Genomic DNA, 26,319 nt, shown 5'->3' on the forward strand with positions numbered 1-26,319 from the left:
TGCCAGATGAACCATGAGGGACTATGGACTTTAGGAAACAAACAGAGGGTTTTAGAGGGGAGGGAAGTGGGGGGATGAGTTAGCCCGATGATGGGTATTAAGGGGGCACAGATTGCATGGAGCACTGGGTGTTATACACAAACAATGAATCATGGAACACTACATCAAAAACTAATAGTGTACCATATGGTGACTAACATAGCACAATAAAAAAATAAATTATCAATTGCTGAATTTCTCTTTTAAGCAGTTACAGTAATTTACATTCCCATTAACAGTGTATGAGAATACCCATTTCAGCAAATCTTTGACAACTTTGGGTATTTGTTGTTTTTAAAAACCCTCGCTATTCTGGTATCTTGGTTTCATTTGCTTTACTAGTGAGAATGAACATTTTTCATAGTATTTTTGGCCAGTTTGTAGTTCTATTTTCGAATTTCTTAGGTTGATTTTCTAGTAGGCTTATGTGTAGGTGTTCCTTCTTGATTAAAATAAAAAACTCTTCAGCTGCTAAGAATATTAATTCATTATCAGCTATAGTTAAGGTTTTTTTTTTTGTTTGTTTGTTTGTTTTGCTTGTTTGTTTGTAGAGGAGGGAGAACTTTTCCTTATATAATTGAGATTTTTTAATAAAATCATAGAAGGTGTAAAACCAACAGCAATGTAGATCATCTAGCCTGTGATGAGAGTTCTTGGAATTCATTTACCTGAAGTAATTTTCACTTTTTTTTTTTAAAGATTTTATTTATTTATTTGACAGAGAGAAATCACAAGTAGATGGAGAGGCAGGCAGAGAGAGAGGGAAGCAGGCTCCCTGCTGAGCAGAGAGCCCGATGCGGGACTCGATCCCAGGACCCTGAGATCATAACCTGAGCCGAAGGCAGCGGCTTAACCCACTGAGCCACCCAGGTGCCCCTAATTTTCACTTTTTGAAGAAAGATCCGGATTTGATTTCTGCTTGTCTTGTGCAGAGTTGGTTTTAATGATTATTTTCAGTCTAATTACCATATTAGTTTATGGGATACATCAATTTTATTTTACTTTTTTAAAGTCTGTTTAATAGATGGCTAGCTATAACTCATTTGTTTTAAAGCCAAATAAGTTTATGAAAACATGCCTGTAGTTTCCCTTAATGTCTGATGATGAGCCTGGTGGAGATTGAGGCACAGGAGCGCAGGGTGCCCTCTGTCCAGGGGCGGGTGGCCACCTCCTGGTGAAGATACCAGTGCCAACGGTCTCATTTCCATATTTGCTCAGCTCACTGAGGCTAGTTCAACTCGCAAGAGAGAAAGTGTTTATTTTTTAGGTTATAGTGAGAACCACAACTGCCTGTAAATGGGATGTTGATGTTGGCTTGACCAGTACATTCCTTTCCTGCAGGGAGCTGACTTATATTTAGAGTACCGCTTAGTGAACATGGAATCCAAGCAGGTTGTGGACTCAACTATTTAATGGTAATGTGATCTGATCATCCTGGTTTCCTTCTCCCCAGTAAGGATATACCTGTTCGGTGAGGACCTCCTACTTACCTTGAGGTTGCAACTTAGAATTGGTTCTTCCAAGAAGTCTGGACCACCTAGGCGAGGTCATGGTGGTGGCCTGGGTCATAAAAATGGCCCCCATATCAAATTCCATTCCGGGTCTCCATGAGCACAGTGACAAACAAACCAAGAAACAGATCGCGAGACAAACAAACAAATAAAAACTTTCCTCTGTGGGAGGAGACATTGATTTGGCAAAAGCAAGGATGAGGTTCTTGGTAGGAAGGGAGTGAGGAGGGACAGAGATAGGAGAGGGTGTTTTGCTCTTCTGTTGTGAAACTAGGTTACCTAAGAAGAAGCCTAAGTGCCTTGGTGATTGCGGGAGAAGCTTCTGGAGATGCCCACAGCATCTGTGAAACTGCCTGGCCCTAGGGGCCCCTGTACCAGCTCAGTAGCATCTTATGGTGCTCTTTCTTGAGTCCACTTCACATTTTTTTTCTGTGACTACATGTCATTTGTAAGTTCTTCATCCTTGCCAAATTTGAGGATCACAGTTCATTTTTAGATTTCTTGTATGTTACTCATTCAACTGTTGTCATTGGAGTAAAAAAAAAATAACTGTGTGTCTGACCAAATCATGTCACATCTTTGGAGCAGTTAATGACTGGAGGGAGGAAACATTAATTTCTCAATATGGCATGAGTCTAACAAATTAAGAATTATAGAGTGTTGTGTGGTTTTCACTTATTTCAAAATCCTAGGCCAATGCCAACTGTTCAGCTCTGGCAACTTTGTTATTTTCTAATGAAGCTCAAATAATTAGAGGCTTAAAGTCTTAAGTCTTCAAAACTATTTCACTCGTTAATAAGAACCGAAGTTAAAGTGCCTAGGGAATGTCATTTTCACATTTAGTCAGTATCTGAGTGGTTTTTTTTTGTCACTTGCCATAGATTAAAAAATATTATTTATGTATTTCAAGTTATTAAAGATTTTTGTTGGTGGTTTTAGCATTTAAACTTTTTCTTAATTTCTTAAGAAATTCTTAATTTTTCTTCATTGGGCTGGGGATTTTGTCTTTTGTTTTGCTTTTGAGAGCCCTGAATTATACTAAAAAAGACTATAAATGAAGGCTGCCTCTCTACAAGTTAAAATGGGCCCTGGAGGAAGAGGGACAGCCAAGAAAGCTATACAACATCTAATCTATTAATGATAGAAAGACTAACTTCCTTTGGTGGCAGTGAGTCTCCACAGATCTGGGTTTGGGTCAGAAGATCACCATAGGTTGTGTGTGTATGTGTGTGTATTTCTTTTTTCCTCCTGGTGCTATTCTAAAGAGGAGGAAAATCATTGGACAATCTATCTTTTAGTGTCCCCAAGAATTGCTATTTTTTCTTTTTAAAAAATTACTTACTTATTTTATTTTATTTTTAAAAAATATTTTATTTATTTAGTTGGGAGAGAGAGAGAAAGAGAGAGCAGGAGCAGGGGAAGGGGCAGAGGGAGAGGGAGAAACAGACTCCCTCCTGAGCAGGGAGCCTGATGCAGGACTTGATCCAGGGACCCCAGGATAATGACCTGAGCTGAAGGTAGACATTTAACTGACTTAGCCATCCAGGTGCCCTTATTTACTTATTCTAGAGAGAGAGAGAGAGAGAGAGAGAGAGAGAGAGAACATAAGTGGGAGGGGCAGAGGAAGAGAGAATTTCAAACAGACTTCATACCCAGCGTGGAGCCCAACATGGGGCCCAGTCCCACCACCGAGATCATGACCTGAGCCAAAACCAAGGATGGGACACTCAACTGACTGAGACACCCAGGAGCCCCTGCTATCTTGATATCTATTTTCCCTGTAATAGATTTTGTTTTTCCAATTTAGGAGTGAAGAAATTGGGGTTTTTGACTCTCCCTTCCAATTAAGGACTTGGAATGGTGCTTCATCAAGTCTCTGAGTCTTCTGAGAGAGCTAAAGAAATAGTCGGGTGTAGAAGAAAAAGGACTGGGTGAGGGGCCCGGATACCTAAGTTCTGGGCCACCTTTGGGGTTTGAGGCAAATGACTGAACCTTGTGAGCCTCTTTTCCTCATCTGCAAAATGGGCCTGAAGATATCTGTCCTCTCCCCCACATTGCACTACTGTGTAAGGACATACAAGGTGATGGACTCCAGAGCTTCTGGGGAGATTTGCCAAGAAGGCCAAGATGCCAATCCCTCAGGCACTGGGACTGGTGGGCCTGGAACTGCCTGAGTTACCCCGCTGGGCCATGCGCACCCTCTTTGGCTGTGTGTGCTACGGGGTGGACACATTGGGGATGTACTGAACAGTCTTCACTGAGTCCACTGGGGGCGGACACTAGTGTTGGAAAGAAGGGATGAAGGGGCAGGTGGGAGGTGGGAGCTGGCCAGCTGACAGGTCTGAGGCTGTGGAGGATTCCACAGGAGGAATTTTGTTTTGTCTTGGACCTAACACCTCACTCCAGCTATTCAGGTGCTCCTGAGGGCCTGTGTGTCCCCTCTGCCCCCTGGCAGGCTCTCCCTCCCACGGTAGGTGGTGCCACTCTCTCCTCCCCCACCCTTCCCTCCTCCTGCACTGTTGTTATGTCATTGTGGTTTTGGTTACAAAATCAATTGTTAGGCATGGACACTGGTCTAATTTCAATTATTTTAACTTTAGACACTGCTTTCTCAAAAAATTTTTTTTTTTGTTTCAGAAAACCTTTAAAAAATCAACTTTCTGAAAGTAAAAAAATTGATATATGGGTATAATTACAAAATAGACCTATTAATTTTGTTTGTTGTTGATCATCTGTCTTTCCTCCAATTGAGTGTAACTCACAGGAGGTTTCTGTTGGCTTTATTCACCAGAGTATCCCAAGCCTGGTGCACAGTGAGAGCTCAACAGATACATGTTGAATATTGAAGGACTTGATTAAAGATCTCGTTCCTTGTTTTCTCTTCACCTTGTAGATGTTTATTCTTTTCAAGAAGAGGAACCCGTTTTGGATCCTCATTTGGCCAAGCACTTAGCACATTTTGGAATCGATATGCTTCATATGCATGGGGTAAGAAGGTCTACTTTGTCTGTATTCCTACCTTGCAGGGAAGGAACCCTTTAGTTTCTTTAATATGTAATTGCTGAACAGGAATCTTACTTTTGTAGGTTTTAGGTTTTAATGTTTGCCTTCACTTCTTGAATTTAATTAATTAGCATTTTCTTTTGGTTACCAGCTTAAATTTTTTTTATGTTATAATAAAAATGGCACCTCGTCAAAAGTACCATTTGTTTTAGTTGGAGTTTGCTTGTGAAATTTCTGTCTATTTTGATGGAGAGTTGCATGAATCACTCCTTGTTCACTGAAGCGAGAAGGTACTGGAAGATGACCTTTAAAATTATCTGTGACCGACATCACTTTAATTAATTTCAGGAGGGGAAGCTGAGCTTGGGGGTGGAAAGAATAAGCCAACATGTTGTTGTTGATGGGGAAAGCTTTGCTTCATTTAATATTGTGTTTTCAAGCTGGTATCATGACTATGTAATGCCAGTTCCTGTGAGGAGCTGCTGTGGTGCGCGTGCTGTGCTCGGGCCCTGCCCTCCCAGCCCTTCTCCTCGGGCTCTCCTCCCCTCTGTCTCCTCGTCCTCACTCATGTTCCCCTTTAATTTATGTTCTCTGCTCCTCTTTAAGCCTCCCTCCTATTTCAAGGCACTTCCAAGGCAGAGGATTTTCCTTCACTTTCCTGTCCAGTGGCCTTGCTTTTCTGTTTGCTGGATTGAACTGTATTTTCCCTTGAAATTACTAGCTTCTTTCCATTCCTGTTTGTCTTTCTTCCTCCTATCTCCTTTCCTCTCAGTCTCTTTCCCTTTCATTTTTAAATCTTTAAAGAGTGTGTGTGTGTGTGTGTGTGTGTGTGTATTTGCTGTGGAAAGACATACATAACATAAAATTTGCCAATTTAACTATTCTTTTTTCAAAGATTTTATTTATTTATTTGAGAGGCAGGCAGAGAGGGAGGACGAAGCAGGCTCCCTGCTGAGCAGAAAGCCCGATGCGGGGCTCGATCCCACAACCCTGAGATCATGACTCTGAGATCATGACCCGAGCCAAAGGCAGATGCTTTAACCCACTGAGCCACCTAGGCGCTCTGCCAATTTAACTATTTTTAAGTGTGTGGTCTGTGGCATTAAGTACATTGACAGTTTTATGCATCATCACTACATCAATCTCTTTAACTAGATGATTTTTCTGCTTAGCTTGGGGAACAAAGGGGCAGGAATATCCATTGCTGTTAGAAGTAATTCTTGAGATGTGAGCTTTGGGTGGTAATTATACAACTAAAGTTGGTTTCTTTCAATGACTTTGTCCCAGACGGAGAACGGGCTTCGGGACAATGACATCAAGCCGCGGGTCAGCGAGTGGGAAGTGATCCAGGAGACCGGGACAAAGCTGAAGCCCATGTATGGCCCCGGGTACACGGGTCTCAAGAACCTGGGCAACAGCTGCTACCTGAGTTCTGTCATGCAGGCCATCTTCAGCATCCCAGAATTCCAGAGAGCGTAAGTGTCCCCCCCAACGGACCTGGGCACACAGTGCTGTCCTTGTCCGTCACAGTATGTGCCAGGGAAGCCTGTCTTCAGCTGCAGGACATGTCGCCATAACTGCGTGGTGTGGCTTCTTGCATTGAAGCTGGGTGAGAACTATTGTCAAGTGTTACAGGAATCAGGTGACATATCTGAAAGCAATTTGAAAGGGGCTGTCGCAGAGAAGTGGGCTCTGTTAATTTTGACATAGGTACATAATCTGGAGTACAAATTCAGAGTTTGCAGACAGCAGGTACCTGCAGGTGTCCAGTAGTAGAGGTCATTGTTAACTACTAGTGTGTTGTGGTTCTTTTCTAGGGCTTTGTCACAATAATCCCTTTTCTGTTGGTTTATAGGTAGTCAATTATGGAATTGGTTATATGATTACATTGTATTTGTTCAACGAATGTTTTTTGGGTGCCTTTTACATGTCCTATGCTATTCTAGAGCTGGAGATGCAGTGATTTAGAAAATGTATCTGCCTTCATTGAGATTATACTCCAGTATATAATCTCTAGAGAGATAATAAACAAGGAGATAAGTTATAAAATTGCAAGTACTGATGCATGCCAAGAAGAAAGTCAGGCAGGGTCAGGTGTTGGGGATTTAGGAGAGGTGGGGAGGTGCCTTTTAAACAGACCTGAGATGGAGCGAAGGTCTGTGGAGAGAACATTCTGGGAGAGAGATCGCAGATGGCACGACCTTGAAGCAGGTGTGAGCTTGGCACGTCCTGGCAAAGAAGGGCACGTGGCTGGGGTGCTGTGGGCTAGGGAGAGGGATGGGAATGAGGTCAGATAAGTGGGCAGAGCTGGGTGCATGAAGTGCCAGGGAAAGGGATCTGCTTCTAGATTCTTCTCTCTAGAGCTTTCACGCTTAGAGAGTCAAAGCCTGAAGATGGAAAGATGGACAGCACAAAGCAGAGGGTGTGCAATAGGAAATGAACTTAAGAAGTGAAAGAAATGAGATTAGAGATGGGTGGTGGAAGTTGGCACTGCTTTGTCCAAGTAAGCTGGTCAGAAGGTGGCGGCTGGGGCCTGCTCAAGGAAGCATGGACAGGGCAGAGTGTTTCAGAGCAGGGGTTTGGAGCCAGGCTGCCTGGGTGCACTGTGGGTTTCATCTCTCCTTTCCTGAGTAACTTTGGAAGCATCCTGATTTCTCATCTCTCCCATGTCTTCCTTGTATGATTGTAATGAAAACCCAACCAGGTTATACAGAGAGCCCCCAACAAGTGGCATTTGTCACTGCTATTATCATTGTTCACTTTGATACGATTGACATAATTCCTAGCCTTACCATTTTTTAAAAAATTTAATTGAGAGAGAGAGAGAGAGAGAGACAGAGACAGACAGAGAGAGCATAAGCAGGCAGAGTGGTGGGCAGAGGGAGAGGGAGAAGCAGACTCCCCACAGAGCACAGAGCCCGACAGGGGGCTCGATCCCAGGAGCCTGGGATCATGACCTAAACTGAAGGGAAATACTTAACCGACAGAGCCACCCAGGTGCTCCTTACCATTTGTTTTTGAGATAGTAATTGTGATGGCATAAACTGGTGGCTCTTGATCCTGGCTACATGTTATAATCACTTGGGGGACTTTGAAAAGATGGCAGATCCCAGGCCTCAGTCTCAGGCAGTGTCGTTTGAACATCTGGGGGTGGCTCTGGCTTTGGTATTTTCTGAAAAAACTCTCTAGGTGACTCTAACCTGCACCCAGGGTTGAGACCCACTGCTAGAAGCATGGGCATTTTAGGGAGGCCCATGAATATGGCTGCAGAGGTGGGATCTCAGAAAAAGTTTTCTGTGCATGGATGAAAGGCAAGAAGGTCTTCACTAGGATGGCACTTATTTTGTTTCTGTTCTTTCAGTTCCTATGTTTTGACTCTCCCTTCTCATTTTCTAGGTATGTAGGAAATCTTCCAAGAATATTTGACTACTCTCCTTTAGATCCAACACAGGACTTCAACACACAGATGTAAGGACTGATTGAAAAGTATCTAAAAGTGTTTTAGGAAAATACCCATTGATTGAGCATAATGGTTATTGCTGGGTTGCAGAATTAAAGGCAGTTCTCTCTCTTTTAAAAAATTTTTCTGTAATAAAAGTGTTCTAAAATGAGCATGTGCTACTTTTGTAAGAAGAAAGATATTAATAGTTATTTATAAAGTACCGAGGATGGTTTGAAATGGCATCATTTATCGAGAAAAATCAAATAAATAAGTTATTTTTGAGTCATCAAGCTAAAATGTTCCACCTATAAGCATTCATAGGTAATGCTAATGTCTTTATGAGGAAACAACAATGACCTTTTTGTTTTTCTTTCTCCCTCCTGTCCAGGACTAAGTTAGGACATGGCCTTCTCTCGGGCCAGTATTCAAAACCTCCAGTGAAATCTGAGCTCATTGAACAGGTGATGAAGGAGGAACACAAGGTATGTGTCCCAGGGTTTGCCATGTTGAGATGCAGGTAGGAGGGGCCTTTGCCAGCTAGAATGTGGATTTCTTATGATTTGGCACATGGTGGCTATAAATTTAGCAAGCTGTCAGAATAACTGTTTCATTTTGGAGTCTAGGGTGTCTGTGTGCTCTTAAAACTTACGGTAAGAAATCGCTAGGGTTGGTGTTTCTAGTGACAGTTGCTTTATGAATTATAAGTGAGTGTCATCATAAACGGTTTTCAGAACACTGTTCTATATAACATAGAGCTGAGATGGGAGGAATAAACTTTATACAAATATAAACATTTTCTCCTTGGTAACATAATCTTGGCCCTTGTAATATCTGTCTCCTCCTAAGCCTCGACTTTGTTTGCTAGGATTTTTCCAGAAGCTGGTTGTTAAAAAACAGCACACACATTCCTATTCTTCCCCCTTCTCTACCCCACTCCCACTGAGGAGCTGAGGATTCTGAAGTTCTGGAGAGGTCTGGGCAGTCCCCATTTTTGGTAAGCTCCCAGGGGTTTTGTCAACACACTCAGGTATGAGAAACTCAGTTGGCCACTCAGTCACTGTTTATGGTAGGATAACTTAAAGATGTACTCCGTCTCCTAATAGCCAGACTTGCATTTCCATGTGCCTGCGAATAGGCTGTTGACCTTTCCCTGGGTGGCTCTGCTCACAACCTGGTTTTGTTGAGGGGGTGCCCTTGAAATTCTGCTGGGCACAGCTTACCTGGCTGTGCATTTGGCAGCCTGGTTCGGAGCATTGCCTGTGGCCTCGTGGAGGGCATGCCCTTTTCCCCACCACCTGCTCTGACTTCAGAGGGCGTTGTCTTGACTTAGTGGGCAAGTCTGTTTCTCAAGTGTTGGCTTCCGTGCTCCCACCTGAAGTCAGTCATCCTGAACTAGATTGACAGCAGGAATTGAAAGGGAATAGATTCTTGTTCATAATGAACGCAGCTAGTTGGGGAAATAGAGTGACTGAGAGAAGGGAGAGTATGCAGGGAGCATCTAGAGGCGGTGTTTGGAGATGGGGAGGAGGAAGGGGTTGAAGAGGATAGAGTGGCATGGGGACTGGAAGATGGATTGCTGTCCAGCATGGCAAGATGCCAAGTTCCTTATCCATTGAAGACTGGAAGGCCCTCATCTGGGATGCAGCTGGAGGGATGTTTGGTTGTGCGGCTGGGGGCTGGGGGTCATCCAGGCTTCTTCTAACTCTGAGACCCTGTGAAGCATGGAAGAGGTGTTGGTGAAAAGAACTTGGTCCAACATTTTCTTTTCATGACATTTATCCTGGGTTTTCATCCCTGCTGTGCCACTTCTTGGGCTGCTTTTGGGTCAGAGCCCACCTTCCTTGGTGATGGAGAAGGAGCCTGGACTGGGTCTTGGGCACTCTGACTTCCTTTCTGGGCTCTGTCAGGAGTCACATAAACTTCCAGTCCCAGCAGGCAGAATTAGTCCAGGTGGTGGTTGTGAATGTTGCAAGTGTGAAGGTTCTCTCTCCAGTGTAAATAAAATCTCGGTATATTACACACCTGCGGTTGTGTTTTTGGAATCTACTCATTTAAGAAAATATGGAATGGAAAATCATCAATTTGGTGATGTTTGCAAGTAAAGTTTGGTTTTGTTAATATTAAAATGTCCTTTTATATTAGAGTAAGAATAGTTCTTCTATGAGCAAGGCACATTCTTCATTCTATGAACAATGACTGCTTAGGCCCTTGCCCCCTCCTCACCACTGGGCTTAGTGATCGTTGTGCAGTAGCTCTGTGATCTCCTGGGGTCTGAAGCCTACATGTGGTCTGGACTCCTGCTTTGTGTGGTCCAACGTGGGTAATATGGCAGCATTTGGGCCATATTTGGTCTGTAGGTATGTTTTGCTTGGCCTGCACATAAACATCTAAATTTCCAGCTTCTCTCTCTTTTTCTCTTTGAGAGAGAGTGAGTGCAAGTTGGTGGGCGGTTGGGGGGGGGGGAGGAGGAGGGCAGAGGGACAGGGAAAGAGAGAATCTTAAGCAGGCTCCATGCCCAGTGTGGAGCCTGATACAGAGCTCAATCTCATGGTCCTGAGACCATCACCTGAGCTGAAACCAAGAGTTGGATGCTTAACTGACTGAGCCACCCAGGTGCCCCAGAACTTCCAGGTTCTCTTAAACAGTCAGACCCTGTAGCAGTTCCAGGCCCATGACAGCAGATGGCTGGAGCTGAGTAGCAGCCCTCCTTCAAACAGGACACACAGTCCCCAGCTGGCTCTAGTCCCTTTGTGATTCATGACTTGGCAGGTATGCTGCTGTATTTCGGTGTGCGACCTTTGATCTAGATGATCTGTAAAATCCTTTCCTGCTCTGTGGTGCCATGATCTAGTGGTCTTCAATGAAGAACCTTGAATGTGACCAGTAGTATGGTGTGCATCTTGGGAGTGGTGGGGAAGACCCATCTAGCTGGGTGGAATATACATCTTTGGTTCAGGCACCAATAGGGTACCTTTAGTGTTTAAAATGAGCTTGACTTGACCATATGATATTCTTTGTGGCTCTGGAGGAATCACTTTTAATCTGTTACTTGAACAGGCAAGTAATTCACAGTAAAATCTCCATTCCCCTTGACAGCGGAGGGAATTACTTTCTGAGGCATCAGGATTTTCACTGGCAGTTGGTTTCAGAGAAACCGGTGCGTGGGCCTCTTTCTTCTCTCAGGGGTCAGGAGCCCTTTGGTCAGGTGACTTTGTCTCAGGTCTGTGGCATTTGTGATTGGTAATGTGCCTGAAATACCCTAAGAGAAGAAAGAAGGGACACAAGACCAGAGAAGGGGATGGATCACAAGAGGAATATGGGTTGGAAGGGAGAGAGAGCAAGAGAGGAGTCAGAGCCATGTGGCGGGAGTGGCTTTTTATAGGGCCCCCCGCCAGCTGTGGTACTAATAACTAAGATTGCTTATGAAGGGCCAGGCTCTTTCTGTATGCTCACTAACGCAAAGAAAACCTGCATGAGGTTACACAGCCAGAGAGTGACAGGGCTGGGATTCATACCTAGCGGGCTGGCCCCTGCGTCTGCTTTTGGCCTCTACATGATCCTGCTTACCCCACAGTTGTTCCAGCATTTACTTCAGGTGTCGAAGTGCCTCAGTGTGTGGATGGTATAGGCGCATGACAAAAGGGGGTCCTTAAAGTCTGCAGAATTACCAGATGGCCCGTCATCTTGTTTCCCAATGCCTCTGCCTTGCATTTCTAGGCTACATGCTTCCTGGTATTAAATTGGTCTTCTACAGACCAAGGTGAAATCTAGTTTTTATATGTGCATGCTTACTTCACATTTTCATCTATAAAAAGATTTGTGGTATTTGTTTTGGGCACTGCCGTTTCTACATAAATGTGTTGAATTGATTTTTAAAATTAAGTTGCATCCGCAGTAGATAAAACCTCTCACTAGAGGGACACTTTTATTTCTTCAAAAAATTTACTCCTGATCTTATGCAGTCTGAGACCATGCTTTCACACATTTTTAATGCTGAATATTCTGTAATTTATTTCTCCTTCCAAAGAGAACATGTTTAAAACAATTCTATGTTTCAAACAAACTGCATTTCTTTTTCTTTATAAAGATTTTATTTATTTATTTGACAGGGATCACAAGTAGACAGAGAGGCAGACAGAGAGAGGTTTTGGGAATGCAGACACCCTGCTAAGCAAAGAGCCCCGATGCGGGACTCAATCCCAGGACCCTGGGATCATGACCTGAGCGGAAGGCAGAGGCTTAACCCATTGAGCCACCCAGGTGCCCCAAATGTAACGTTTCTAACTCACTTTTTGAAATATGAAAAACAGCTGGGGGAAGGCACTCTGTTCCTTTAGCTGGATCTGGTTAGGAACTGGGTTAGATCCAAGGTTTATGATTTAAGGTTAAAAGTTGGAACGAACAGATGCCATACACCTGTGTATTAGGGGCAGGCTGGGATGTGTCTATCTTTCTTTTAATTCCTTGAGTTTTACTGTGTGAATGTCTGTGCAGGTGTTGCTCTATGTGATACAAAGCCCCACTCTTGCTGTGTGCGTATTAATTAAAGCATTAGGCTCAGAGGAATGTGAGTGAGGAGTGTCCGGCTACCTTCTTAGTGCAGAGCTAAACAGAAAGTCTTGTGTAAGCATTTGGGAAAGATTCTGAACACTGTAGTCCTCTTGCTAATTTTAGCTGATCTGTTTTGCAATTGCTGATGGAGGAAGTAAGTACAGTATCCTATAAATATGACAGGTTCCTTAGGTGGTTGCTATTTTAGAGACTCCTGGGGCTCCCTCCTAATAGAGTTAGTTGTTGGGACTAGCCATGGCTACAGCTGTGTAAGAGCCATCTCGTGGGTGAGAGTGCCTGCTTCCTGAAGGCAGGTCTGACTCTTGGTCAAGTCTGGTCATTCCCTCTCCTCGTGTGCGGTGATAGACCCATAGGGGACTTTGGGATGATATCAGTGATGCTTTGATAACTGGGAAATGTGGTTTCTTTGACTTAGTTCTTTGGTTCTTATTTAGACTTTTGGTTTCTTATGCAGAGCCTGGTCTTCAAATTTTTTTTCTTTTTTTAAAATTTTCCAATATGCATACAAGTAGCATTGTGTAGCTTTAGCAATTGCCATTCTGCCAGTCTGGTTTCAGCAATCCCCTCTAGGCTCAACTTTTCTTCCCCTTCTTCTGTCCTCCCCTTCCCTGCAGCGTATTACACAAAACCCAAGCATCCTTCTTGTCACCTGTAAATGTTAGCACACATCTGTGACTAGAATACCTTCTTTTGTTTTTCCACATAAAAATCATGTTAAAAGTTGCTTCAAGTGTTAGAAGCACACCCACAAAATTAGTAACTATTCCTCAGCATCATCTAATACCCAGTTCAGGTCTGGATTTTCCCCTGCAGTGTCAAAAATGACTTTTATAATTCCCCCTCCTTTTCTTTCTACAAGCTGTTGATTTGTGGAAGGAGCTGAATCATTTGCCCCAGCATCACTTTAAAGATTGTTTCCTTGTTCAGCTTGTGTCTCTGATAAGCTGGAAGCTAGATCTGGAAAATTTTCTACTATACTAGGTATGAAGGGAAGGTACTCTTAGTTGAGTGAGGGAATTAGGGGGGACTTCTCCTCTGCAATCAGGTAGAATAGACGTGGAACAGCAGCCAGCCCAGCTGATGATCAAGGCATTAACTATGGAGTAGTCTAATTGGAATTAAAAGGCTCAAACCCAGCTGTGAAAGTCAGGAGTTTGGTCTGCAGTGTGACGTGGAGAGGGAGACATAGCTTCTCTCTGGTTAAGAAGCCTTTTCAAATAGCTTTCCAGTGATCAACAGTTCTCAAGCTATAGCTGGCGGAGGATGGGGCGCCTGGGTGGCTCAGTGGGTTAAGCCGCTGTCTTTGGCTCAGGTCATGATCTCAGGGTCCTGGGATTGAGTCCCGCATCGGGCTCTCCACTCGGTGGGGAGCCTGCTTCCCTCTCTCTCTCTCTCTGCCTGCTTGTGATCTTTCTCTGTCAAATAAAAAAAAAAAAAAAAAAAAAAAAAAAAAAGAAAGGCCAGTCGAGAGAAAACAAGGAAACGAAATTGGTAGAGAAAGAGTAGAGGTATGGCTCGTGAAGTTTGCTGGACCACGGTCCAGGTGCAGGGCCAAGGTTCTGGGGGTTTCACCACAGTCCTGCTTGAGACTCCTTCCAGTTACACGACCACACAATGGTGAAGTGCGACAGCCAGATTTTCTGAATTTCCTGACTTGTTGAACTTCCCAAGGCAGCTGCTTTGATGGGGACAGGCAATCCCATCAAGTGGAAACCCAGATGGCAGGAGAAATGCCATCTGCAGTAGGCAGTGAGTGCGTGCTTATGGGAAGACCTAAAGAGAGATGCCCAAGGTGAAGAGATGGATTCCAAGCAGTGCCCCTGAGAAGTACTTGCTGGACTGACCTGTAATGTGAGGTGTGTGTGTTTGAAGAGGGCTTATTCAGAGCCGAGACATACTGTCTTCCTTTCTTAGCAACTGGTAAGATGGACTCAGGGCCACCAGAGATGAGAACTAGTATGTGAAGGTGATATTAAGACATGGGATAAAGGGAGACCGACAGACAGACATACAGACAGAGAGATGGAGGGACAGCAAGTGACTGACTTTTGTAGCTGTGTGGTGCTAAGCCAGTTACTCAACGCTGCTTTGCCTCAGTTTCCTCATCTGTCAAGTGGAGAGAATCTTCTCCCTTCTCCTCCTCTTCCTCCCCCTCCTCCTCCTCCTCATTAGGTTAAGTGAGTTAAGCAAGATACATGTATAAGGTCCTCGGAACTATGCCTGGCACCTAGTACGTGTTCATCCAAGTTCCTAGAATAATGTCTGATATGTTAGAGCACTTCATAAATTTCTGTTAAACGGAATAAATGTTAGCCCTTATGCAAAGATCAGGCATGACTTTTGCTTGCTCGTGTTGGCTGCTGCGAAGGTTATAGACATCAGCAGTGTGAGTAAAGAGAGTTGTAGTTGTTACATCTTTTTCAGGAGGTATATATATAGAGGAATATTTAATTGCCAGGTAAATAGCAGTCTTTACCTAGCACTGGAAGCTCATCAGAAGCCAGAGGTGTGTGCAGGATGGGCATTTATGTATGGTTTCCGCATCCTCAGAAGCCCACACGCTGTCACTTCGGGGCATTCTCCTCTAAGAGCCGCTGGCACTGTTCCAGGTCCTGGGCAGTGTCCCTCAGCGTTTGTCATAGATGCATGTGTTGTCTCTCATTTCCCCATGGTCTCTCAGCTCTCTGAAGGCAGAATCCCCAGGGGTCTGTGCGAAGTAGGTGGTTAGTAAATACAGGATGACAAGATCAGGTATATATTCAGCAAGACAGGACACTTCACCCTAGTTTTCTTAGAACATGTGGTGGGGAGCTGCAGGGAGGTGGATAAGGGAAGCTTTCCCATCCCCTGTTCATCTGACTGTGTGATTGTGCACACCTAGGCACTGCCTAGATGTCCAGGAGATCTCGAAGGACTGTGAGATGTAGCCTCCACCTGCCAAGGCCCACTGTCAAGCTGAGGAGATGGGCCAGGGCAGACTGAAAGTTGGAGGAAGTGGGGGGCACTTTGTGCTGTGTGCCCGGTGATGGCCCAGGGAGCAGGCTTCCTGGATCTAGATGGGAATGTGGCCCAGAACTGAGCAAGTGGAGGTCTTGAGAAGATGTGTGTGGGCAGCAGCTACATACTTTGTGGGGTACACGAACTTCTTCCTTTGCTTGTTTGCCAAGGTGGGGTGTGTCTCACTGAGACCTACTAGAGGCTCCAGCTGCCATTCCCGTCTTTGTGTGGGAGAGCCTGGAATTGGAATCAGAACCTGGACTTCATTCTGGTTCTGCTGTGTTAGCTGCATGGTAATCTGTCTGCAGGACCTCCTTGAGTTGGAAGACCTTTCTGGCACTTCTTTGCCTGTTTCCATTCCCCTAGCTGCAAAATGAGGATAACGGCAGTACCTTCTCCACATGGTGATTGTTGAGTATGAAATGAATGACAGGTAACACCATTGTTAGATGCATGAGCTTGGAAGGAACTCAGGAATCAGCTTTTTCATGAGCCCATCTCTGGCCTCAGTGGCCCTGTGGACTCATCCCACTCTGCCTCTTCAGGGCATTGCAGGCGGATCGCCTAGATTTCCAGGAGATTACCAGTTTTAAAAAAGTCCAGTTCACATCAAAGGCAGTTGAAAGCTTTTCCCCACTCCCTAGCTTGGGAGTCTTGGAAACCAGTGGTGTGCAAGGGTTAGCACCGGCATTCTCTGGCCATTTTTCGTCCTTGCTTCCTCCGACTCTGGCCCCACCAGAGTCAAGCAAGTTCTGTGGGATGGAGACATTAGACAAGAGGCAGAGCCTTTTGCTGAGCTAGTGCATTTGGCTCTCTCCTGGCTGCCATGTCTAGCCTTTTTGTAGGGGCACATTAGTGGCTCTTTAGAGAGCCCTCTTCCGTGCTTGTCCACGTAGGGACCTCCCCTGGGACCTCTCCCTGATGCTCTGTGCAGCTGACCTCTGTAACTCCCACCTCGGCTCCATCCTCAAGTCTTTCTGTGCCGGCCTGCCTTCCATCGTCTTAGGCAGTGTGCTTTCTGAAGGAGCCTGACGATCTTCTGAGCTAAGCTTCTGGTCCCCAGGAAGTTCACATATCCTTGTCCTCCAGAGTTGTCCTTGCCCCCCACTCTTCTCACTCTGTCATCCTGGTCATTGCTGCCAGGCTTCTCCAGTGTCTGCTGGCGAAGGGCAAGCTCCTGGGAACAACCATGCTCTGATCCAGAAAGAGCCCAGGGCAGAGGTGGGCGCCTACGTACCTCTACGACAGTTACTAGGGTGTCATTTCCTGCTCTTGCAAGAATAGACATACCTCGGAGAGAATGTGGGTTCCGTTCCAAGGCCACCGCAACAAAGGGACTGTTGCAGTCAAGTGAGCCAAATGAGTTTTTTGGTTTCCCAGTGCATATCAAAGTGATGTTTACATGATACTCTGGTTTATTGAGTGTGTAACAGCATTATGTCTAAAAAAAAAAACAATGTATATACCTTAATTAAAAACACCTTATTGCTGAAAATTGCTAACCATCATCTGGGTTTCCAGTGAGTTGTAATTACTGACTACAGATCACCATAACAAATACAATAATAATGAAGTTCAAAATATTTCCAGAATAACCAAAATTGGACACGCAGGCACAAAATGAGCAAATGCCATTGGAAAAATGGCACCAGTAGACTTGCTAGATGCAGGGCTGCCACGAACCTTCAATTTGTAAAAAACACCATATGGTCAAATCACAATAAAGCAAAGCACGATCTAATGAGGTATGCCCGTACCCCGTCTCTATCAGGGCTTCTCTCCTGCCCTCTTGTGGGGAGGGAAGGAAGGTGTAGAGAGTGCTCCTCTCCATTGACTTCCTTCCCAGGACCCCCACTCAGGCCTCTCTAGCCTGCTCTGAAGGGGGCTGTCACAGACTGCCTTGGCCACTGTGGAGCAAACCTTGTGAAGCCGGACCTTAGAAAGTGGAGATGTTTATCATGTCTTGTTAGTGTGGTGCCCGCTCCACAGAAAACATCCAATGAATGTTGGCTCTTAACAGTGTTTAGCCTTTGTTGTTTAGCTTCAGTTGTATCATCTGAAAATTGGGGTTTATGGTAATCCCTACTCTGCTGGCCGCTTCGTGCCGTGAACGCGTAGGAAAGTGTGATGAGTTGGTTTTACTTTTATATTTCAGCCTCAACAGAATGGGATCTCTCCACGCATGTTTAAGGCCTTTGTAAGCAAGAGCCACCCGGAATTCTCCTCTAACCGACAGCAGGATGCCCAGGAGTTTTTCTTGCACCTGGTGAATCTAGTAGAGGTGAGTAAGTCCGTCTTCAGAAATGCTCAAAAGGTTGTAAGAAGGGTGCCCAGCGCCTGGAGGCGGTCCCCTCTGGTGGTCCCCTCTGCTGGGGCCGGGATGCCCATCCCCAGCCCCTTTCCTGAATCTGTCACAGTCCCAGCTGGTGCTGCATCAGCGTGAGGCTTTCTCTTCTCAGCCCACCTAGGGTGATCGCTGCACATGTTCTCCTTTCTAGCACTTCTGGATCTCCCCGTCCTTTTAATTTGTGCTTAAAGGAATGTTTGTCCATTATTTAATTCAAAAGCTTTTTTTTTGGTCTCCATGACAAAGCCCCTTAAGAGTCCAGCATGGTATTTGGTGTCCTTGTGCCACCACTCAGAGATGGTCACACTTTGGTCCCAGCAGAGCCGAGTCACATTCCGTGCTCTAGTTCTTAAAAGCTACCGAGAATTTGTGATTAAAAGCTTTCTTCTCCCTCTTAAAAAGCAACTTCTTTTTTTTTCTGATTACAAAAATGTTCTCTGTGGAAGATTAAAAAGGCACAAAGGAGAAAATCAAACTAGCCAGTGGTAACAGCCCCTACAATTAAGCAGTGCTAACATTTCGGTGTCTGACCCACTAGACACTTTCTCGGTGCATTTATTGATTTTCTCCATGCTGTTTTATAAGCTTCGGTTTCCACTTACTGTGTTGTGAATGTTTTGCCATATCATGACATATTTGAATGTAGCATGATTTATTTTTTGTGTATAGTTTATACCAGTGCATTTCTATGATCATATCATACGTGCCTTAATTTCTACAGGGCAACCCCCCCCCCCAAAACTGTTAGTGGCTGCATCATGTTCATTCACATGGTCAACTATAGTTTATTTAACCAATCCCCTGTTTTTGGATATATGCCCGTGCCTTGTTATTAAAGTACTCTGGTGAACGGCCATGCCAGAGGGAACACTTAGTAACGCCAGATCCTTACTCCAGATTTACATATTTGCTTCTGTGCCAATTTTATTCATGAGTTACTATTCATGCATTTACTGACCTGATCTCATCGAATCTGCAGAGGAACCGCATTGGCTCAGAAAACCCAAGCGATGTTTTTCGGTTTTTGGTGGAAGAACGCATCCAGTGCTGTCAGACACGAAAAGTCCGCTACACGGAGAGGGTGGATTACCTGATGCAGTTACCTGTGGCCATGGAGGCAGCAACGAACAAGGGTAATGGTCCCAAACTGGGAATTTGGCAATGTGCTTCCACATAGGTGCAAACAAACCCTCGAATCGGAGATAACGCGGTGTACTCACTGCTCAGTGGAGTCAGGAGGAGACTCAGCCCAGATGGTGTCTGGTTCGCACCTCTCTTTTCCTCTTTTCCCCAGTCCTCCTGTGCCTTTCTTGTGAGAAGAGTCAGACACATCATGGGTTTTTGTTGGAGGGATTATGGGCAGAACCTGTTTTAGAGCCTATAAATTTGATCAGCTGGTTGGCTTGGAGTCAGCTTATTCTGGGGGAACATTATTTGTACTTATAGATGTGGAAGATTCTTTAATGCTAGCACTCATGAGTTGTGCCATAAACTCTGGGGGAAATGATCAGAACGGCATTTTTCGAGGTGAGATGTTCTAGCAGCGACCTCCTGAAATAATCGGACTTTGGCATGTGAGTATTGAGACGCCCCTAGTGGGAGATGCAGCCGGCAGGGCTCCTGTAGGAGCGAGGCCCATTAGAAGGGTCTTTGGACTTCGGAAACAGGAAGGAGGTGCAGGAACTGCTAGGATCTGAGGGGAAGTCCTGCAGTCAGTCTGTCTGGTTCTTCCCTGGCAAAATAGGTGAATGGTATTTCTTAGAATTAACATTTAAAAGCAGAAAAAAGGTAAAATGTATGCTATATTGCTTATGTCTGTGAACTGTTCATTTCTGTAAAGGTCAGTAACTCACTGGGTGGCCTTCCTTCCTCTTTTTTTGGAGGGGGGTCAGTTTGTTGTGCTAATAGATAAGAAATGATTATGATGATTTTAAGGTGAAATGATTTCTATTTTCTACATGCTCTTGCAGCTTTTGGCCAGTTTCTAAATTCTTATCCATTATGTACGGTAGAAATGAGGGTAGGGGACTGTGGTTTGTTTCCTTTCTAGAATTAGGCTTAATTGCTTTCTCTTGCCAGCCTTGGGGATGTTCTGCTCAGTTCTGTGATCCTCTCTAACCCACTGTTTATAATTTATGAATAGTAACTATCCTTTTTCAGAGAGATTTATAATGTAGGCCCTGGAAATTGATTATTGGGATGCCTAATACTGGCATCCTAGATATAAGTACGTCATAAACTGGTTGTGGACTGCACAATGAATTTTAAACCCATATTCAGATGTGCTTAAGAAAATACATAGGTGCATAAGGGTGCCCCAAAACGGATAAATCAGGAGTGATTTTTTTTTTTTTTTTTGGTAAACAAAATTAATTCCCAGAAAGACCCCATCAAAACTATATAAAATTTTGACTTATAGGCAGTTTCCAAGAGCAAATCTGCTGACTCCTTGGAGGCTGATGGTGTGCTGTCTTCTTTTTCCGTTGGTATTTAATCGTTTGAGCAGGAATTCTGTAGAAAGTCCTTTTAGGTTGGTAGCTTTGCTATCTGAACTTGTTTGTAACCTCAACCTGAAGTTATCTGGGCAGTGTTGGTTAGAATCATGGCCTGGCCCAGACATCTTTAGGAAGATTGACCAAACTGGGTGTTTTCTACTTCAGGAAGATAGAGTGAGTCATTCATTTGCTCTTTTACTCAGATGAACTGATTGCCTATGAGTTAACGAGAAGGGAAGCAGAAGCAAACAGAAGACCCCTTCCCGAGTTGGTTCGCGCCAAGATACCATTTAGTGCCTGCCTTCAGGCCTTTTCTGAACCGGAAAACGTAGATGATTTCTGGAGCAGCGCCCTACAAGCAAAATCTGCGGGTGTGAAGTAAGTACACATATGTGTGCGCTTGTGTGTTTGTGCTTGTGTGGCAGTAGTGGGGTAAAGAGGGGCGCTTGAGAAGTTGGGACTGGGTCAGGGTGAGGTGGCGGGCGTTGTATGAGTCTGCCCACGCTTTCTCAGGTGTGGTGATATGGGGTTATGATTTGTGCAACCTTAATTTTCAGAGCTCACTTGTGTGAGGCCTGTCCAAGAAACCAGGCTTATAATCTATGTTGTGTGCTAGCAAGGGAATGTCTTCTCTTCTCTTTTTTCTTTTTTTTTTTTTTAAGGAAGGTTGTGGTTTATCCTTTATTAGGAATTTGCTTTTTTTTTTTCTTTTTTGCCAAGGACCTCCTAACCACTCCTCCCCCACCACATGGCAAGAGTCTATTAATGAAGAGAGTATAGAAATACTTATGGTAGTCTTCAATATTTAAACTCCCCTATGATAGATTTTAATTCCATAATTAAAGATTTGGCTTAGCATTTGGTGACCGGGGCTCTCGGGACATCTCGAAGTGGGCATACAGTTCCTGATCGTTCCGATGAGCTGCTTGGGACGTAGAAAATGCTGTTGCCCATCTTGTGCCTCATTGTCAGGCACATAAAACATTTTTTCCTGCACTTGATTAACTGATTTTATACAGTCAAGTCCTAGCCAATGCACATCATACAATTAGAAAAAGAGTTACTCACAGAGGCATAAAATGAAGGTAGATCTGAAAGTATGGCTCTGGAAGTCTTACTTTTTTTGGGTATTCTTTGGCTGTCTGTCCTTCTAGCTAAAATTGAGCTCGACTTTGATGCACAGGGTCGTGAAGGCAGAAGAGCTACTGCTGGATGTTTTTATCACCTCAAGTCGCAGTCAGACTTAAATCAGTTATTCCCAGCAATAGCCATCGCTTGGGATTCTTCTTTGTTTCAGATGATCGATTTCCTATGGTAAAAATGGGAAAACGAAAGAATTTATTTTAGAAGTTAAAAAAGGCCATGTTTTCTTAAAATAATTTTTATAAAAATGTTCATATCCAAATGAGATTAATAATAGTCCATTCAGTTATTAATTATCCATTGTGGAATAAGTTTTCATCCTAGGGTTGCTCATTTATGGGATGTGTGTGTGTGTGTGTGTGTGTGTCCTCACAGAGAAGAGTTAGTGAGTTGGTGTGTTCAATGCATGAGACTCACTTCACTGAAACCTGGAGCCATCATTGGGCAGTTAGACATCTATGCACTATCTCAGTGGTAGACCCAATTTCTCTCATTATTCCCCCTCCCCAGCTTTACTGAATATCATTGACAGTATTGAGATATTGAAATATACTGATACATATTGAGAGAAAATACTATTGTTGTATGATTAAGGTGTACAACATTTTTTTTTACTTTAATTATTGACCATAGGTAGGTTTCTCAAACCTGGATTCTTCTCTCTTTGCACTTGAATTCTGATTCCAAGTGGGGCATAGAAGTGATCAGGGGACCTGACCTCCTAGAAAGTGACCAGCAGCAGGTGTAAACTGCAGTGTTCTTCATTTCCCTGTCTACTTACCCGCCCTTTTCTGCTCTTCAGAAAAGTAGCCTCATGTCTTAGAAAGCAGGTTCTGACATACTCTCTGGGCCTGTGGGAAGGAGTCTTCTCATCACTAACAGAAGGCCCATCATTAAAATGGAGTAGGGAGACATTGGCTTTGTAGAGACGGAGGCTCTCGCCCTGGGGCAAGTGGCCGGGAGATCTGGATTCATCTCCTGTGTCCCCTTCCCAGTGTATGTTCTATCCTAGGGCAAAGTTACCACACAATGTTCTTCTTCTATCCGTATTGGAGGAATGATGTTTGCTTACCTGGTTTTCGCCTCAAATGCTATGAAATATTTAGTTGTAGGCAGTGCTAATGTAACTGTCTAGGAGAGGGGTTTCTGCTTTCTCTAATCCTTAATAGTAGATATTCAATGGATTTTTCCTTTTCCTCTTTCATATGTATATGTGTCCTCATGGTTTTATGTATATGAAAAAAATGAATATTGGATATATCCAATTGTTAATTGAAAACTGGTCTTTGTGGAAAAGGAGAAAACATGTTTTAGGTTAATAAAGCAACTACCATATTTGTCCATTTATCATTCCAGGTCATGTGTTAAGCACTTACCATCAATTAACCTTTAATCCTCTTGGTATTACTAAGGGGTAGGTGCTACTATTCTCCCCATTTTATGGATAAGAAAATAAAAAGGGAAGTAATAGGCCAGTAGGTGGCAGACCTGGAATTCATTCAAATCGATTGAATTCAACGTTTAAACCCTTAATCCCTCTTATATGTATTATCCCATATTTTTGATTATGCTTGCTTATTCTCATATCCTTGTAATCCTTATGTAGCCTTGCATATTCCTTATTAGTTCTTATCATGTTTCAGATATTAGTTTTGGGGAAACCACTTCAGTGAGTTCCTAAAAATTTTTTTTTCTTTTTCTTATTTCCAGCAATATAGATCTCTTCACTATGTTAGTTTGGGGTCTTGAATTTTTCTTGTGTTAGACCCAGAGCCTGAAAGGCCAGGAAGAGGCAAAAGATGTCCTTTTCATAGAGTTTTGGCTAGTATGGACCAGACATAAAGGCTCTTGCCTAAATAGTCCTGAACGGACTGTTTCTGGGAACAATATTAGTGTTTGGAAATTTCATTCACCCAGCAAGTATTATTGTTCACCAGGAATATCCTAGGCAATGAGCCGAACAAGACCTAGGTCCTGCTGTCAAGCAACTCATGTGTTAAAGGTCAATAGAGATTTTGTCTTGACTTTTATCATTTATAAAGAGGAGAGCACAGTGTGGGGTTCCAGAGCACAAGCTTTAGGTGGGCACAAGCTTTGAATCCCCAGTGTAGAACTTACTGAAACGTGATCTTGGCCAAGTGATCCCAAGCCACTGTTTCCTTAACTGTAAGCGGGATAATAGTACTTTCTTCATAGGGTCGGAGTGAAGAGTAAGGAGAGAGAAACTTTGCAAAGTGCTTTGTATACTGCCTTGTGCAGAGCAAGCGTGTGCTGTGATTGTTATAGCCATTGTTTTTATCTTTCCTTTCCTTTTTTTGACCTTGGGTTGTACAGTTTATGGTTAATTAATTTTCATATTTTCAACATATTTAATGGAAAGGATAGAACTGTGCTCTATTTTTTTAGTTGCCAGGTCTTCAAGACAATAGACAATCTTAATTTCATGGGGAGGGACAGCTTATGTATTTTTCTTATTAAAACATTTGTGGTGTTTTTGCCTCAATTATAATTAGTGAACAATTGATAGGATAATGATAATGGGTTGTCAATAGACAGCATAATAGTATTGTTAAGCACTATTTTAAGCACTTTGTGTCCTGACTCATTTAGTTCCAATAGCAGTTTTTGGAGGCAAATTTGTTGTGTGTCTACCTAGATCTTTTGAATGATTTATGCTCCAGTGGTCTTAATTAAATACAGAAATTTTCAAGAAAAATTTTAATTTCCAGGAATGAATTTTAGGAATAAAAGAGTAAGTGGTGCATCATTTACAACTTTGTTAGATTTCAGGAGTTAATGTCCCAAGCCTGCAATTAATGAACACTAATTACTACTTTTGACATTATTTTGAACGAATATATATTGAGCAGTTACTACCTGTGTGATTCAATTTGAGACCCTGTAGAGGCTATGGAAATGAATAAAGCGTGTTTACCCAACAGGGCGGATGTAAATGTGGGTGTCCTCTAACCTGAAGTCTGGTACTCTCAGGTTGGGAGTTACCCATAACAAAGGGGTGTGTTAAATTATCCACCTCTCTCCCATTCAACCCCACCTCCAGTTCCCTGCACTTCCCCTTGCCCCATGCTGTCACCAGTTGTTTTACTCACCCAGAGCAACTGCAAGAATCTTAGGGTTTCTGAACCACATTTTGGAGATCATTGATTTACTGATGACTTTTGGTTGGTCTCACTGTTCTATATTTTCCAGCTTTTAAGCTGATGTGGTAAGAGGAAGAGGTCAATCAGAAAGGTGGTATTTTTATGTTAGTTGAAAACACTGGATGGAGTTTGTTGGGTTTCAGGGAAATTAGGACTTGGCTATATTTAAGTAAAAATGATGTTTATTATTGCCTCTCAGAAGGTAGGAAAACCTAGTTAGAGATAGTATGATAATTTCCAAAGAATGAACCAGGATAATGATAGATGAATTCCTTAGGATGGTTAAGCTCCTTTATTTATTTATTTATTTTGAAAAAAACTCCCTCACATTATTGCCTATACCCTCCTACTGTCCTTGTGATGGAGAATTTGAGATCCAGAGAGGTTAAGTGACTTGCCTGGGGCAAAAAACAGGTCATTGACAGCTCAAGTCCGTGTCCAACACCTGGTGGATTGTAGTTCTTTTATGACCAGATCATCATACTAATTCCCTAGGAATTCATAGTGTATATTCTAGAGTGTGCCAAGTGGTTTCACATCATTTCACATCGCATTGCCCTGGCAGGTAGCTATTATTAGTAAATCTGTTTTGTAGATGTGATCCTCATGGAGGGTCAGTGATTTGTTCGCATTTGGAGTGAATCATGTAGCATATCTTAGACCCAAATCCACATCCTTTGGCCCTTTTTCTGCATAGTGCTCTGTCCCTGTACTATGGCTGCTCTTGTACACTAGGGGGCAGCAATGCACTTGTAGTTGCTTTCTGAATTCTGGGCGGATACATTCCAAGTAGAAGGCAATGATTTATAGAGTTCGTGTGGATGGTGTTCTAGAATCTATTATTTTAGAAGATACATATAGTATTTGCCTGCAGCTTATTTTCTTTCTTACATGTACTTACTCTATCCACATTGACACTGACACAGAAATGGTTGTTATAAACGTGGAGAAAATGAACCGGAACCAGGCATGACTGGAATTGCCATAAAATCGTCAAACCAAAGTCCAGGCAATTCCTGAACATTTGAAGGGGAAACTCGAGATATTGACCATATGTATTAATTTAAAAATTTAAGGCTCAGATTTAGATATTTTAGATATTTAGATATTTTAGATACTTAGCTAAAATATCTAAATCTGAACCTTAAATTATTATATATATATGTATGTGTATGTATGTATATGTATATACACATATGTACACACACACACACAAACACACCCCTTTAGGATCCATAGATTTTAGATACAGTAATATTTTCCTGAAGCTTTGGCATTTCCAATAGTCAATCTCAACCAAAGTTCCAATGAACCCTTCTCATGCCAACTTTGTGGTTTAGGATAGTGTTTCTCTGTGGGATGGGAGATTGGGGGTATGTCAGGATCACTTGGGGGCTTTTCAAACCACACGTATAAAAACAGAGTGCATGCCTGCACACTCCTGCAAATGTAATGTGTATGTATACACACACACACAGTTGACCCTTGAACAACACAGGTTTGAGCTGTGTGGGTCCAGTGGGCTTTTTACAGTATAATGCTATATTTTCTCTAGCTTATATTATTGTAAAAATACAGTATATAATACATATAACCTAAAAATGTGTTA

General features: G+C 43.2%; 1 protein-coding gene across 1 annotated transcript in view; it reads left to right on the forward strand.

Annotated features, from left to right (window-relative positions):
- USP13 (ubiquitin specific peptidase 13) overlaps window positions 1-26,319 on the forward strand; it is a 112,766-nt gene that overhangs the window by 51,213 nt on the left and 35,234 nt on the right. The window contains exons 7-13 of the mRNA XM_004756638.2: window positions 4,444-4,538; window positions 5,841-6,028; window positions 7,950-8,021; window positions 8,384-8,477; window positions 17,720-17,845; window positions 18,891-19,044; window positions 20,610-20,784. Coding sequence (XP_004756695.1) covers window positions 4,444-4,538; window positions 5,841-6,028; window positions 7,950-8,021; window positions 8,384-8,477; window positions 17,720-17,845; window positions 18,891-19,044; window positions 20,610-20,784 — 904 coding nt within the window. The remainder of the gene's footprint in view (window positions 1-4,443; window positions 4,539-5,840; window positions 6,029-7,949; window positions 8,022-8,383; window positions 8,478-17,719; window positions 17,846-18,890; window positions 19,045-20,609; window positions 20,785-26,319) is intronic.

The sequence above is a fragment of the Mustela putorius genome, unplaced genomic scaffold (genome assembly GCF_011764305.1).
Source record: "Mustela putorius furo isolate JIRA1106 unplaced genomic scaffold, ASM1176430v1.1 tig00003834_pilon_pilon_pilon, whole genome shotgun sequence".
Classification (NCBI taxonomy): domain Eukaryota; kingdom Metazoa; phylum Chordata; class Mammalia; order Carnivora; family Mustelidae; genus Mustela; species Mustela putorius.